General features: G+C 34.7%; 1 protein-coding gene across 2 annotated transcripts in view; it reads left to right on the forward strand.

Moving 5' to 3' along the window:
* LRIF1 (ligand dependent nuclear receptor interacting factor 1) overlaps window positions 1-15349 on the forward strand; it is a 36829-nt gene extending 21480 nt beyond the window's left edge. For both annotated transcript variants that reach the window (XM_082365949.1, XM_082365950.1), the window contains one exon: window positions 393-15349. In XM_082365949.1, the coding sequence (XP_082222075.1) occupies window positions 393-830 (438 nt within the window). In that variant the 3' untranslated portion in view covers window positions 831-15349. The remainder of the gene's footprint in view (window positions 1-392) is intronic.
* The last annotated feature ends 418 nt before the right edge of the window (window positions 15350-15767 follow it).

Below are 15767 nucleotides of genomic sequence, written 5' to 3' on the forward strand. Positions count from 1 at the left end.
GAAATCTACACAATAATGATGAAAATAAAATCTCTATAACTTTGCTTACTGTCATTCTACTTATAAATATTTCATTATTGTATAATATCCTGAACTTCAGATATGAAACCAGTCAACCTTTCTCAGTGATAATCTTCCCTATGTGCCTACTCTGCAGAGGAAAAATAAATAAATTCTGTTTCTTATGCTCTTCACAAATGGTTGTTAGGTTTTCATAGTAGATCAATATAGCTTCTAATATTTGACTTAAGCAGGAATATGTGAATTATATTTTGTTGAGTTGAATTTAATGGCTAAATATTTGTATCTGCAAACTTTGTTAAATTCGAGAGCACACTATTCAGCAATAATATTTTGTTTTTCTTTTGGAATCTTACTCAACATTGCAACAGGGTTTTGATAAGAAAAGAAAAGCAAAAACCAATAAGAAGATGGATCACACAAAGAAGAGAAGAACTGAGAGTGTTTATAACACAACTGTAAATGGAGGAACTAATGTCACCAGTTCCCAACTCGTTAGCAGTATTTTACCAACTTCAAATGTATCACACCATAACATTCTCAGAGGCCGCAACAAAACCAGGGAAGAAAAGAGATCTGAGGTAGAACACTGTACCCATGGGAACCAAGAGAAAGGCACATTGACTTCAAATACAGCTTTTGAGCAAAGCCATTCCTTCAATAAAAATTATACTGAAGATATTTTCCCCATGACACCACCAGAGTTAGAAGAAACCATTAGAGATGAAAAAATAAGAAGACTTAAGCAGGTGCTGAGAGAAAAAGAAGCAGCTCTTGAAGAAATGCGTAAGAAGATGCACCAAAAATAATAAAATGTTGCTATACGTAAAGACTTCAGTGAAATAGCTGTGTTTTTTCATATACTTTAGCACTGAGTTAATTATAGATGCATTCTGAAAGTGTCTTTGAATATGAAACTTGTCTTTTCATCAGTTGATTATAAAATTTTATTTAAGGAATACAGAAAAGGTTGATTATATGACTTTTGTGAATAATCTCATGGGGTATCTGAATCTTTGTCTAGATACCTTTTTTTGGAAGGAAAAGTTTTCTATTTTTCTATTACTTTAACTTGAATTCCCCAAGTTTGAATATTTGTTATTGTTTGTACATTTAGCTAAATTGCTCAGATGTTATTCCAACAATAGGTAATTATTGTGTACTTTTTAAATTATACAATCGAACAGAGGAAATCAGCTCTAAACTTAGCTTTTCCAATGGGCTTGTATATGTATATGTCTCTTTACCCATAACATGATACATTCTACTCACCATTGTTGTAAGTTTTTTAAAAATTTCATGAAAGAAAATGTATTATAGCAGCATTATTTAAAAATTCAAACATTTCTCAAGAGTGAGGGACATTTGTTTTGTAACTTTTACAAAATAGTTTCATACAATACAAAATGGGTTTTAGAATTCAGGCTATATAGCGTATTGTTTGCTTAAAGTGATATGTTATTATTCCTAGGCAAATGCTTCCTTTTTTGGTGGGGTGGGGGAATATGTACATATGTGACTTGGATTGTGTGAAAAGTAAATCTGAACATGGCCACATTAAAAACTTTTTAAAATTGTAAAGTGTAGTTTTTCATAATAGAGGCAGACATTTTCCTATCTGGTTATCTTTGATTTGGCGAGTTGGAGAATGGTGTAAAGATGGGGATTAAGGGGGAGGAAAAGGTTATTTTTTTAAAATGATTAACAAATTCCTGGAAGTAGGGTCAAATAAAACCTGGACCTTGGCAACAAAATAGAAAACAGTAAGTCAAAAAATACTGAGAGGGAGTAGAACAAATGCAAACTGAGCATCAGCTAGATTCTCTTCCCTTTTTGGGTTTTTGTAACAGCTTTGTTAAGATAATTTGTATATCATAAAGTTCACTCTTTTGAAGTGTACAACTCGGTGGTTATATTCACAGAGTTGTGCAACCATCAACATGATCTAATTTTAGAACATTTTCATTACCCCCAAAAAACCTCCTACCCATTAGCAGTCACTCCCCAGACCCTCCTTTCCCCAGCCTTTGGCAACCACCAACACTTTCTGTCTCTATAAATTTGCCTGTTTGGGATATTCATATGCATGGAATGAATCATTCAATATATGTCCCTTTGTGACTGGTTTCTTTCACTTAGCTTAATGTTTTAAAGTTTCATCTGTGTTGTGGCATGTATTAGTACTTAATTCTTTTTTTAATTGCCGAGTAATATTCCACTGTATGGATATAACACACTTTGTTTATCATTCATTTGTTTATGGACATTTGGGTTGTGTACACATTTGGCTACTAGGATGTTATGTTGCTGTGTTGCTCTGAATGTTTGGGTACATGTTTTGGTGTGGACATAATGTTTTCAAGTCTCTTGGGTATATACCTAGGAGTGTAATTGCTGGTCATACCCTAACCCATTGAGGAACTGCCAAACTATTCCAGGCAGATTTTTCTCCCCCTACTCCACCAAAATGGATCTTGTTAAGGACACCAGTGACTTCCATGTTGCTAGATGCAGTGGTCAATTGTCAGTCTTAATTTATCTATCAGTGTGAATATAATTTCATGAATTATTACCTCCTTTGAAGAAATTTTAAACATTTTATAAAAGAAGCAGTACATGTTCCATTGTGGGAGAATTGAAAATACAAGCTAAAATATTAAAAATTAAAAATTCACTTTCCCATCAAGCTAAAACATTAAATTTGGGGGCTAGGCAATACATAGTTAAAGGCTATCAGTAAATAGATATTATTGAAGTCATAGGTCTGGAAAACTTCACTTAGGGAAACAGTATAAACAGAGAAGGAGATAAAATTGTGGGCTCATGTCAGAGTACATTTAAAGGTTGGAAAAAGGGCAATCTCAAATGAATTTTGAGAATTGGAAGATTATTGATTGAATTGTATTTATAAATCCTTGAATAGTGCTTGACACATAGCAATGTATCAGTGTTTGTTAAATAAAATAAATTCAACTAAAATCATCCTAATAGACATGTTGCATCCATTTTCATTTCATTTTCTTACCTTCTTCTTTTGATGTTTTCTGCTTCTTTTACTCTTAAGGCTTTGCTGCTCAGGGAATCATCAAGCACCACATTTCTTCTGATAATAAATTCCATGGTATGGAAATGTGGCTTGAATTCTTTATAGCAAAATTCTCAAAATTTGTTTATACTGATGGTCTCAAACTCCTACTTCTCATTCTGAAATTCTCTCAAATTACGGTTTTGTCTTTACCACTCCACTAAACCTGTTTTTCTCAAGGTCTTCAACAATCAACATATTGCTAAATCTAATGGTCAGTTCTTAGTCTTTATCTTATTTGACCTGTCAGTAGCACTTGACACTTTTTATAAGTCTGTCATTGAAATTTGTTCTTCACTCTGCTACCAAGACACCATATTCTTGATTTCCTACTACCTTATTGGTTGCTCCTTAGTCTCTCTGGTTGATTCCTTCCCTTCTCCATGATCCATAATATTGAAGTTACATATAGCTCAGTCCTTGTATGTCTTTTATTTTATACCTATATTCAGTCATGATAGTCTCATCTAGTTCTCATGGATCAAATTACCATCCATAGTCAGAAAATCTCTGAACTTCAACATCGTGTATCCAACCACCTTCTTGACATTTCTATTTAGAAGTCCAATGGGCATCTCAAAATTAACACAGGCCAAACCTAGGTTCTAATTATCCACACCCACAATTTGCCTCAACCAAGATCTTCTCTATCTCAGTTAATGACAAATCCAGGCTTCCACTTGTTCAAGTGTACACACTTGGATTAAACCTTAATTTTTCTTTTTCTCATACCCTAGTCTGTTAGGAAATTTTCTCCATTTACCTGGAATCTGATCATTATTTACCACCTCTACTGTGACAACCTTGCATTATGTCTCATTTGGATTATTGAAACCACCAACTAACTTGTCTCCCTGCTTCCATCTGTGTCCTCCTACAACCTTTATTTATCACAATAGCCAAGTAATTTTGTTAAAAGTATAAGTAATGAGGGGGAAAGGACAAAAAACAGAATAGAAAAATGGGGAAAATATATGAACAATTTATGATAAAAGATATAATAATGACCTTCAAACATGAAAAATATTCAAATTCACTGGAAATTAGGTAAATGCAAATTAAGACCACTCAGATAGCATTTTTCACTGGTCAGAATGGAAAATATTTATGAATGTAGAAACATTATTTTGGCAAGGCTGTGAAGAAATAGACTTGTTTATATGTACCAATTTGTGAATACAAATTGGTATGATTTTTCTGGAGGGAAATTTGATGGTGTCTAACAAAATTACATATGTATTTACCTTTCAACCAATGGAGCCAGCAATTCTTTTTCTAAGAATCTATCCTGAAGATATACCTCCAACAATATTAAAATATATATACAAAAATATATTAATTACAATATTGTTTTTAATTGCAAAGTATTGGAAACAACCTAAATACCCATTCATAGGAAAGTGGTTGAAAAAACCATGGTATGTCTACACAGTGGAATGAGGAAGAGTTTTATGAACTGATATGAAGTGATTTCTAAGACATACTATAAAATGAAAAAAAGCAAAGCACAAAAGAGTATTTATAGCATGCTACCCTTCATATAAGAAAGAAGAGCTATAAGAAAATACACAAACATCTGTTCATTTGTACAAAAAAATACAGGAAGGATAAACCAAAACCTAACAAGACTGATACCTAAAGGAAAGGGATAGAAAGAAGAGGGGAATGGCAATAGGTTAGCATGGATGAAGTAGAGTAACATTTCTCTGATGATATCTTTTTGTAGAGCTCTTAGAATCATAGTAATGTCTTGCATACTCTTCACATACCCCTAAATAAGCAAATGATTAAAACCAAGCAGGAAATGATGACAGCACAAACTGGAATGCAAATACTAACAAATGAAAGTAAATGTATTGTGAAAGAATAATTTCACATAAATGTATTGTGAAAGAATAATGATCATACTTAAGGGGATGGAAAAGAAACAACTAACCTAAGTAACTTAGAAGCAGTATCTTCAGTGAGCACAAAGCTAAAGACTTAAGCACTGTAAGCTAGTTAGTAAATTTTTTTTCACAGGGATATGAGTTAGCAATCCTGAAACTACATTTGTGTGTATACTGGAATTGAAAAGTAAGTACATATATTGTAGATAGTGCGAGCCAGTCTTCTCACAGTTGGAGAAAGACATAAGGAAAGGAAGAAGGCTAAAATAAACCCTGTGGTATTGGATTACAATAAGAGGCATCAGTATAAATTCATGGTTTTTAATATATATTCAGACAGATAAAGAAATATATATATATGGGGGGGCGGTTAGTATACATTCATATATTTCCTAACTCATTCAATGAGAAGGCCTAGAGGCAATGACACTCCAGAACAATGAGCACACCTAGCACCAGATCTTGGTTTCCAAACACGATTCTCTAACATAAGGAACCAGGGTTCCTTGGATAATTTGATTTCAGGGCAGGCTGGAGCAAAGAAAATACAAGGTGAACCTAAAACATTTTGTGATGTCAGAAGGTAAGGAAATTCTCCCCCAAAAGATGAAGGTTTATCAAAAACAGAGGAGTTAATCTGAAGGAGCATCTTATGGCCAAAACTGTAATAATGTGAATAACAACAATAGTGTTTGAGTTTAACCCCTAGGATAATATATACCCAGTGAGTCTATGCAAATATAAAAATCAAATGCATAAATGAAGGAGAAGGGACAGCTTTTCCTCGCAATTGAATTTCAATTAATAAATGTAGATGGAAAGGGGAAATAGAGAATCATCATTGTAAGTGCCCTAGTAATACCCGTTGCAGACAAGATTCACCAATGGATGCTAAAATTAGCGAGCAGGGCTTCCCTGGTGGCGTAGTGGTTGAGAATCTGCCTGCCAGTGCAGGGAACACGGGTTCGAGCCCTGGTCTGGGAAGATCCCACATGCCACGGAGCATCTAGGCCCGTGAGCCACGATTACTGAGCCTGCGCGTCTGGAGCCTGTGCTCCGCAACAAGAGAGGCCGCGATAGTGAGAGGCCCGTGCACCGCGATGAAGAGTGGCCCCCGCTTGCCGCAACTGGAGAAAGCCCTCGCACAGAAACGAAGACCCAACACAGCCAAAAATAAATAAATAAATAAAGGAGTTCCTTTAAAAAAAACAAACAAAACAAAAAAATAAAATAAAATTAGGGAGCAAAAGTTTGAGGAGAAACAGGATTTGCAGTCTCAAAGCATCTCCCCAAAGATACTTATTAACTATAAACGGAAATAAAGTAACTTTATAGAGGAGAAGCCTAGCAGACACCAACCTATCCAAATGATCAAGATAAATATCACCAGTAATAAGACATATCAATATCATGAATCCCTTGATATGATGCATAAAGATATTTTTGTAGGTGGTAGTCTTTCCAAAAATACAAAACCTGTTATAGACTGAATGTTTGTGTCCCTTCTAAAATTCATACATTGAGGCCCTAACCCCCAGTGTGGAGATGGGGCCTCTAAGGAAGTAATTATGGTTAAATGAAGTCATAAGGATGGGACTTTGATCCAATAGGATTAGTGTCCTTATGAGACTTCAGAATGATCCCCTACAACCACCCCTGCCAACAAAATGCGCTACGCCAGCATGCTCACACTGAAGAAGATCAAATGAGGACATAGTGAGAATGCTGCCATCTGCAAACCAGGAAGAGAGCTAACACTAGAAACTGAATTGGCTGGAACCTTGCTCTTGGACTTTGAACCTCCAAAACTGAGAGAAATAGATATCTGTAATTGAAGCCACCCAGTCTGTGGTATTTCGTTATGGCAGCCTGAGCTAATACTCTTTCCAACGATGAGAAAATAAGAGATAAACCCAATTTGAGGGGCATTCTACAAAATTACTGATTAGTATTCTTCCAAAGTGTCAGGGTCATGAAAGACAAGGGAAAGAGTGAAAAACAGTTGCCGACTGGAAGAGACTAAGAAGGAAAAACCAAAACAAAACTGCATGCAATATGGGACCCGGAGCAGGATTCTGGAACAGAAAAAGGACACAGTGAAGGAAAAAATATGAAATTTGAATAAGACCTGTAGCTTAGTTAATAAAATTGCACTAGTATTAATTTCCCATTTTTGATGTAAAATGTTAACATAGGGGAAGTGGGATAAGGGATATAAGGGAACTCTTTGTACTATTTTTACAAGTTTTCTGTAAGTCTAAAATTAGATCAAAACAAAAAGTTTATAAACAAGACAAAATATTTTAAAAATGTAAATCAGAACATTCCCTCCTCTGTTCAAAATCCTCTAGTGGCTTTCTATCTCACTCAAATTAGATGCCAAATTCTGCACAATGGTGGAAAAGCCCTACACTAATTGTTCCCCTGCTTCCTCTCTAATTTCATCTCCTACTAGTCTCCCCATCCCCAGTGAACTTTAGCCAAACTAACTTTTTGTTGTCCCTTAGATATAGCAGGTACATTCCTGGCTCAGGTCTTTGCATTGGTTTATTCCCAGATACCACTGGTTGTTCTTCCTCTAGCTAACTTCATGGCCTGCTCTTTCACATTTTTTGTCTTTACTCAAATGTCATCTTAACAGTGAAACTTTCCTCACCACCCTATTTTATTTTGCACCCACCAGCCTCCTGGAGTTCTATATTCTGATATTATTTTTCCCATAGCCCTTATTATCATCATCAATATTCTGCATATTTTACTTATTTAATTTTATTATTATACATTGATATACAGCAGAGTTTAAGCTGCACCTAAGTTAAAGTTAGGGAGAGGTCTGACTATTTTGTTCACTGATGTATTGCCAGTGAACATGAAGAGAGAATGAATAGTCATGTGGAGGCTGCTTCATTTCCAATGTCTTATTCCAGTTTCAAGAGCAGAAAAAAACAGGCAAAGAAGAAGAGATGTATTAGGAAAGCAAAACCTCTCTTCATGTGTTATTGGATCACTGGCCAAACTACGTTACATGACCACCTCTAACTGCAATGAAGGCTAGGAATTTTTTTTTTTTTTGGCTGGGAACATTACTGCGTATCTACCACATTTTGACAAAAGGTTTAGGTTAGAAGGACAATGAATGAATACTATAAACTATTCAGACAAAAAATGAATATTGCTTAAAAGATAGCCAAAAACTTTCTTAAATTTCTGATTTTGTTTCAGGAATATTAAGGGAAAAATAAAAACAGCACAAATTTTACAGTTCTGAGGGAAAAAATTGTAAATGAAGAATTTTCTACATACCTAAGTTCTGAATGAAATATGATATCAAGAAAAAGATATTCTCAAATATTTAGCAGCCCAGAAAATATACTTCTCATCTTTCCTTCTTGAATAAAACTACTTTTAACATGTGCTATTACAGCTTATTTTGTCTTTTTTTTTTTGGCCCCACAGCTTGCAGGATCTTAGTTTCCTGACCAGGGGGTCGAACCCAGGCCCCCTGCATTGGAAGCACAGGGTCCTAACCACTGGACTGCCAGGGAATTCCCTGCTCATTGTGTCTTAAGAAAACTATTTCCACCTCTGGTGGCTTTATACTATGTCAGCTTGGGTAGGCTAAACTACATTTCCCAGAATTCCCTTTTGTATATAATATTTCTAGTTAGGGTAGACTACAAGAGAGACAGACTCCTGTAGGAGACTTGGAGGGCAAAAGCAAAGCAGCAGCCACTTTGTAGCTCACACACATTGTCTCTGATCTACTGGTGCATCTCATTGACATGAGGTGTGGCCCGATCTGGAAGTACTTCATCTTACCCTGGATTTCTCTTCAGCTTCTCTTATTTGTTGGCCAAGTAACTGTGTTTAGCTCTGTGACAAAGAGGACATGTGTAGCATCAGGGGCTTCCCTTGTGGTGCAGTGATTGAGAATCCGCCTGCCAATACAGGGGACACGGGTTCGAGCCCTCGTCTGGGAAGATCCCACATGCAGCAGAGCAACTGGGCCCGTGAGCCACAGTTACTGAGCCTGCGCGTCTGGAGCCTGTGCTCCGCAACAAGAGAGGCCGCGATAGTGAGAGACCCGCGCACCGCGATGAAGAGTGGCCCCGCTCGCCGCAACTAGAGAAAGCCCTCGCACAGAAACGAAGACCCAACACAGCCAAAAATAAATAAATTAATTAATTAAAAAAAAAAAAAAAAGAGGACGTGTAGCATCAAGGTCAGAAACAACAAGAACTGACACAGGTTTCAATCTGTCCTGTGTCCCTCAGCTTGTCCCTGGGTGTTCCAGCTTGTTCTTCCTCTCCCTCATGCCACATTCATCTTTTCTTCCTGATTTCCTGCCCTGTGGACTTGAGGATTCAGGATCAGATAGGGAGACAGTAGCTCCTCACAAGGAGGCAAGAAGGTCAGATTCCTGGAACAAATTATTTTACACATACACAAACACAAACATATTCCACATTCTAGTGGTTCTGCTTCTCTGACTGAACTCTGACTTATGCACTACCCTGAATTTATTTTTAAAATTCTCTAATAATTTCTGCTAAGAGTTTTAGAATTTTTCCTTTCAAAGACTCGTCTTTAATTCACTTCATATTGATTATCGTGTATGTATAGTGTGAATAAGGAGTTCAATTCCATTTCTTTCCAAATGATTAACAAATTGTTTCAAGATTCTTAATTGAAAAGTTCATCTTTTCTTGACTAACATAATACCAACTTCATCATATAGCAAGTGTCCATATATGTATGGGTTTATTTTCTGGTCTTTCTCTTAGTATACTTATGTATATATCTTAGTATATCTATAAGCTGTACCTAAGTTTAAGTTAGGGGATATCTATGTCTTAGTGAGTACTTGTGTCTTAATTATAATAGCTTTAATATAAATCTTGGCAAGTACCCTATCTTAATCTTCTTCATTGAGAGTATTTTGGCATTTTTGATCCTTTGCATTTTTATATAAATTTTAGAAATATCTTGTCAAATTCCATAATGTAATCTGTTGGACATGTATTCAGGTTGAATGAAATCAATAAAATGGAGATAATTAACATGTATACAATGTTAATAGATACAATCTCTAAGCATGGTACCTTTCTCCATTTATTTAAGTCTTCTGTAATGCCTTTCATTTGAGTTTTAATATATTTTCCAAGAAGCTCTTGCATAACTTTTTAGAAATTTATTTCTAGATACTTATATTTTTGATATATTAAAAATGATAATTAACAAATTTCAGTGTAAAATATGACATATAACTCTATAGGTGCTTAATAGAAATATACTATATTTATTTATCAGAGTGCTGTTTTTTTCATCCAATATTACATTTTAAAGACTCATCCTTTAGTTCATTTATTTTCATTGTCATATAGTATTTCATTGCATGAATAATCACAATTTATCCATTCTATTGTTGATAGACATTAAGAATTTTCCCAGTGTTTAACTGTTATAGACAATGCTTCTATAAAACCAATTTATACTATGTCCCTGTGCATGTAACTATGCATTTCTGTAGGATGCTTATCTAACAGTGGAATTACTGCATCACAGAAAGTGTCACACTGTTGTACAAGGGGTTGTATTAATTTATGTACTCATCAGCAGTGTATGAGTTCCCAATATTCCATATCCTATCTAACACAGGAATTAGTCAGCTCTATTATTTATTTACTTAGCCAAAATGATATGTATGCAGTGGTATCTTATTTCCCTGATTCCTAATGAGTCTGAGTAATTTATCATGTTTACCAGTCATTTGAATTTCCTCTTTTGTGAAGTGCCATGTCAAGTCTTTTGTCCATTTTCTCTATATTGTACCTTCCTTGTCCATTTGTAGGAATTCTTTATCCATTCTGAATAGAAGATTTTTGTTGATTATCTGTGATGCAGATATTTTCTCCCCCTCTGTGGTTTGTCTGTTCATTATTTGGGGATGTTTTTTGATATGTGGAAAGTAATCAAATTCATCAGTCTTTTCTTTCTGTGATTATTGTCATGTTTTTGGAAAATTCCTTATCTACCCCAAGATAAAGAAGAAACTTTCCTATATTATCTTCTAAAAACTTTATGTTTTTCTAAATTTCATAGTTAGGTATTTATTTCACCTGGAATTGATTTTTTTTAAATAATTTTTAAAAGTTAGTATAATATTTATTTATGTATTATGTGTGTGCTCATTTATTTTTTTATTTTTAAACCATTTTTTATTGACGTGTAATTTGCAATGTTGTATTTGTTTCAAGAGTACAGCCAAGTGATTCAGTTATATATATATATATATATATTTTTTTTTTTCTTCTTCAGATTCTTTTCCCTTATAGGTTATTAAAAGATATTGAATATAGTTCCCTGTACTATACAGTAGGTCCTTGTTGTTTATCTATTTTATATATAGTAGTGTGTATATGTTAATCCAAATTCCTAATTTATCTCCCCCCCACCCCCGCTATCCTCTTTGGTAACCATAAGTTTGTTTTCCATGTCGAAGTGTCTATTTCTCTTTTGTAAATATGTTCATTTGTATCATTTTTTAGATCCTACATATAAGTGATATCATATGTTGTTTATCTTTATCTGACTTATTTCACTTAATATTATAATTTCTAGGTCCATGCATGTTGCTGCAAAAGACATTATTTCATTCTTTTTTATGACTGAGTAATAGTCCATTGTATATATACACCACATATTCTTTATCCATTAATCTGTCAATGGACATTTAGGTTGCTTCCATGTCTTGACTATTGTCAGTAGTGCTGCTATGAACACCGGGGTGCATGTAGCTTTTTGAATTAGAGTTTTCTCTGGATACGTACCCAGTAGTGGAGTTGCAGGATCATATGGGAACTCCATTTTCAATGTTTTAAGGAACCTCCATACTGTTCTCCATAGTGACTGCACCAATTTACATTCCTGCCAACATTGTAGGAGGGTTCCTTTTTCTCCACACCTTCTGCAGCACTTATTATTTGTAGACATTTCATGATGGCCATTCTGACTGGTGTGAGGTGATACCTCATTGTAGTTTTGATTTGCGTTTCTCTAATAATTTGCAATATCAAGCATCTTTTCATGTGCCTGTTGGCCATCTCTATATCTTCTTTGGAGAAATTTCTATTTAGGGCTTCTGCCCATTTTTTTGATTGGGTTTTTTGTTTTTTTGGATTTTAAGCTGTATGAGCTGTTTGTATATTTTGAAAATTAATCTCTTGTTGGTAGCATTCTTTGCTAATATTTTCTCCCAGTTTGTAGGTTGTATTTTCGTTTTGTTTATGGTTTCTCTTGCGTGCAAAAGCTTTTACATTTTTTTTGTTTTTTTTTTAAATAAATTTATTTATTTATTTTTGGCTGCACTGGGTCTTTGTTGCTGCGTGCGGGCTTTCTCTAGTTGCCGTGAGCAAGGGGTACTCTTCGTTGCGGTGCTTGAGCTTCTCACTGCGGTGGCTTCTCTTGTTGTGGAGCACGGGCTCTAGGCACACGGGCTTCAGTAGTTGCAGCACGCGGGCTCAGTAGTTGTGGCACATGGGCTCAGTTGCTCCACGGCATGTGGGATCCTCCCAGACCAGGACTCGAACCCGTGTCCCCTGAATTGGCAGGCAGACTCCCAACCACTGCGCCACCAGGGAAGCCCAGCTTTTAAGTTTAATTAAGTCCCATTTGCTTATTTTTGTCTTTATTTGAATTACTCTAGGAGACAGATCCAAAAAAATATTGCTGCAATTTATGTCAAAGAGGGTTCGGCCTATCTTTTTCTCTAGGAGTTTTAGAATATCCAGTCTTACATTTAGGTCTTTAATACATTTTGAGTTTATTTTTGTATATGGTGTTAGAGAATGTTCTAATTTCATTCTTTTACATGTACCTGTCCAGTTTTCCCAGCACTGCTTATTGAAGAGACTGTCTTTTCTCCATTGTATATTCTTGCCTCCTTTGTCACAGATTAATTGATCATAAGTGTGTGGGTTTATTTCTGGGCTTTCTATCCTGTTCCATTGATGTATGTGTATGTTTTGGTGCCAGAACCATACTGTTTTGATTACTGTAGCTTTGTTGTATAGTCTGAAGTCAGGGAGCATAATTCCTCCACCTCCATTCCTCTTTCTCAAGATTATTTTGGCTATATGGGGTCTTTTGTGGTTTCATACAGATTTAAAAATTTTTTGTTATAGTTCTGTGAAAAATGCCATTGGTGATTTGATATTGCTTGGAATCTGTAGATTGCCTTGAGTAGTATGGTCATTTAAACAACACTAATTCTGGAACTGATTTTTGTAGGAGTACAATTATTTATTTCCATATTGGTACACAAATGTCACAGCACCATATATTAAGAAATCCATCACTTCTCCAGTGCTCTCTAGTGCCACATCTGTCATATATCAAGTTTTCATATACGCATGAGTGTGTTTCCATATTTTGTCTTCTATTCCATTGGTTGAACTATTTATCCTATGCCAATATTATCTTCATTACCTTAGCTTAATAATGTGTGTATTTCATAGATCAAGTCTCCTACCTTATATCAATAGTTCTTCAAGAGTATCTTGACTATTTCTAGTTCTGTCAACTTCCATTTAAATTTTAGAATCATTGTCAGCTTTTGTCTTACACATACTCATACATTATTGTGCTTTTGATTGCATTTTTGATAATGTTTGATAATATTTAAATTATAAATCAATTTTTGGGGAAATCACATTTTTATCAGTCTTTTCAATCCATGAAATGGGGTATCCATTTATTTAAATCTACCTTAATTTCTCTCAGTAAAGTTTTTTGGTTTTCTCCATATAATTCTTCACATCTATTATTAGATTTGTCCTTTGATTTACTTAATTAAAAAAATTTTTATGATATCTGATTACAATTTCCTCTTCTACCAGACACTATTGGTATATCAAGATACATTTTTTTTATATTGATGGTATATCTTATTAGTTCTAATAGTTTATAAGTAGATGCTTTAGATTTCCTACATACACAGTCACATATCATATGTAAATAATGGTGGTTTTATTTCTTCCTTTTTCATCCATTTATTTTCTTTGCCTTATTCTCTTGCTCCAGAATCTCTGGTTTAACATGAAATAATTATTTTTTCTCAATATAAAAGGGAAGAAACTCAAAATTTCCCCATGCAGGATAATGTTCGTTGTTGGTTTTTGTTTGTTTTTTGGTTTTTTTGGTAAATACTCTTTTGTAGGTATATCAGTCAGGGGTCTTAAGAGAAATCAATAGGGTGTGTATATGTGTACATATACATATATGTCTATATATACAGCTGACCCTTGAAGACATGGGTTTGAACTGTGAGGGCCCACTTATGAGTGGATTTTATCCAATAAATATATATTCATCCTCTGTATTTACCAGTCTCACATCCATAGATTCAACCAACCACAGATTGAAATTTCCATCTCTAGTTCTTGAATCTGCAGATGCATAACCTTCAGATACTGAGGGCTATGAGACTTGAACTATGAGACTTGAATGTCTGGGTATTTTTGTGTACATAGTGGCTCCTGGAACCAATCCCCTGCAGATACAAAGGGAGGATTGGAGAAACAAAGAGGTAGAAGAGGGACAGAGAGAAAGAGATTTCTTTTAAGAAATTGGCTCATGCAACTGAGGAGGTTGGAAAATCCACAGAGTAAGTTGGCAAGTGCGAGACCTAGGGGAGGTTTTCCATTTAAGTCTGAAGGCAGTCTGCTGGCAGAATTCCCTCTTCTTTGAAGGAGGTCAGTTTTCTTAAGACCTTCAACTAATTGAGTGAGCCCCACCCACATTACATAGGGCATTCTGCTTTACTCAAAACATGCTAATTTAAATCTTAATTCCATGCAAAAATGCCTTCACAGAAACATCTAGAATAGTGTTCTACCAAATATCTGGGTCCTGTGACTTAGCGAAGGTCACATAACATTATCCATCAAAATAGGTTATGAAAATTCCCTTCTAATACTAGTTTATTACAAGGTATTTCGTTTTTGTTTTAATACTTAGTGATATAGTTAAATTTTATGAAATGCTTTTTCTACGTCTATTGAGGGGATAATGTTTTTCTCCTTTACTTGGTCAGTATGGTGAGTTACATTGATTTTATCATTCCTAAGATAAACCTAACATGATCATGATGTTTTATCCAGAAATTTATTCCAAAATTAATTCTGTTAATATTTTGTTTAAGATTTTTGCATGTAAATTTATGACTAAGAATGTTTATTAATTTCCTTTCTCATATTGTTCTTTTAGGTTTTGTTATCAAGTTTACCTTGAGGAGTATTCCATCTTTTTCTATATCCTGGGTTTAAAAATTTTTTTTTTTGGTTTTTTTTTTTTTTGGAAATTAAAATAATTTCTTACTTAAATATTTGGTAAAACTCACCAGTGAAGCCATCTTGGCCTAGATTTTCTTTATGAGAGTATTTTTGACTATTGATTCAATTTTATAAACAGTTATTGACTATTCATGTTTTCTACTTGAAATTGTTTTGATAAATTATTTTCTTAAGACTTTTCCCAGGGAATTCCCTGGTGGTCCAGTGGTTAGAACTTGGCACTTTCACTGCCGTGGGCCTGGGTTCAATCTCTAGTGGGGGAACTAAGATCCCATGAGCCGAGTGGTGTGGCAAAAAAAAAAAAAGTGTCTAAGACTTTTCGCAGTTCAACTAGTTTTTTAAAATGTATCATCATAAATTATTCACAGTACTTTTACTTCCTCTTAATCTCTCTGGAATTTCTAGGGATAGCTCTTCTCA

The sequence above is a fragment of the Balaenoptera borealis genome, assembly GCF_965194805.1.
Source record: "Balaenoptera borealis genome assembly, chromosome: 1".
NCBI lineage: Eukaryota > Metazoa > Chordata > Mammalia > Artiodactyla > Balaenopteridae > Balaenoptera > Balaenoptera borealis.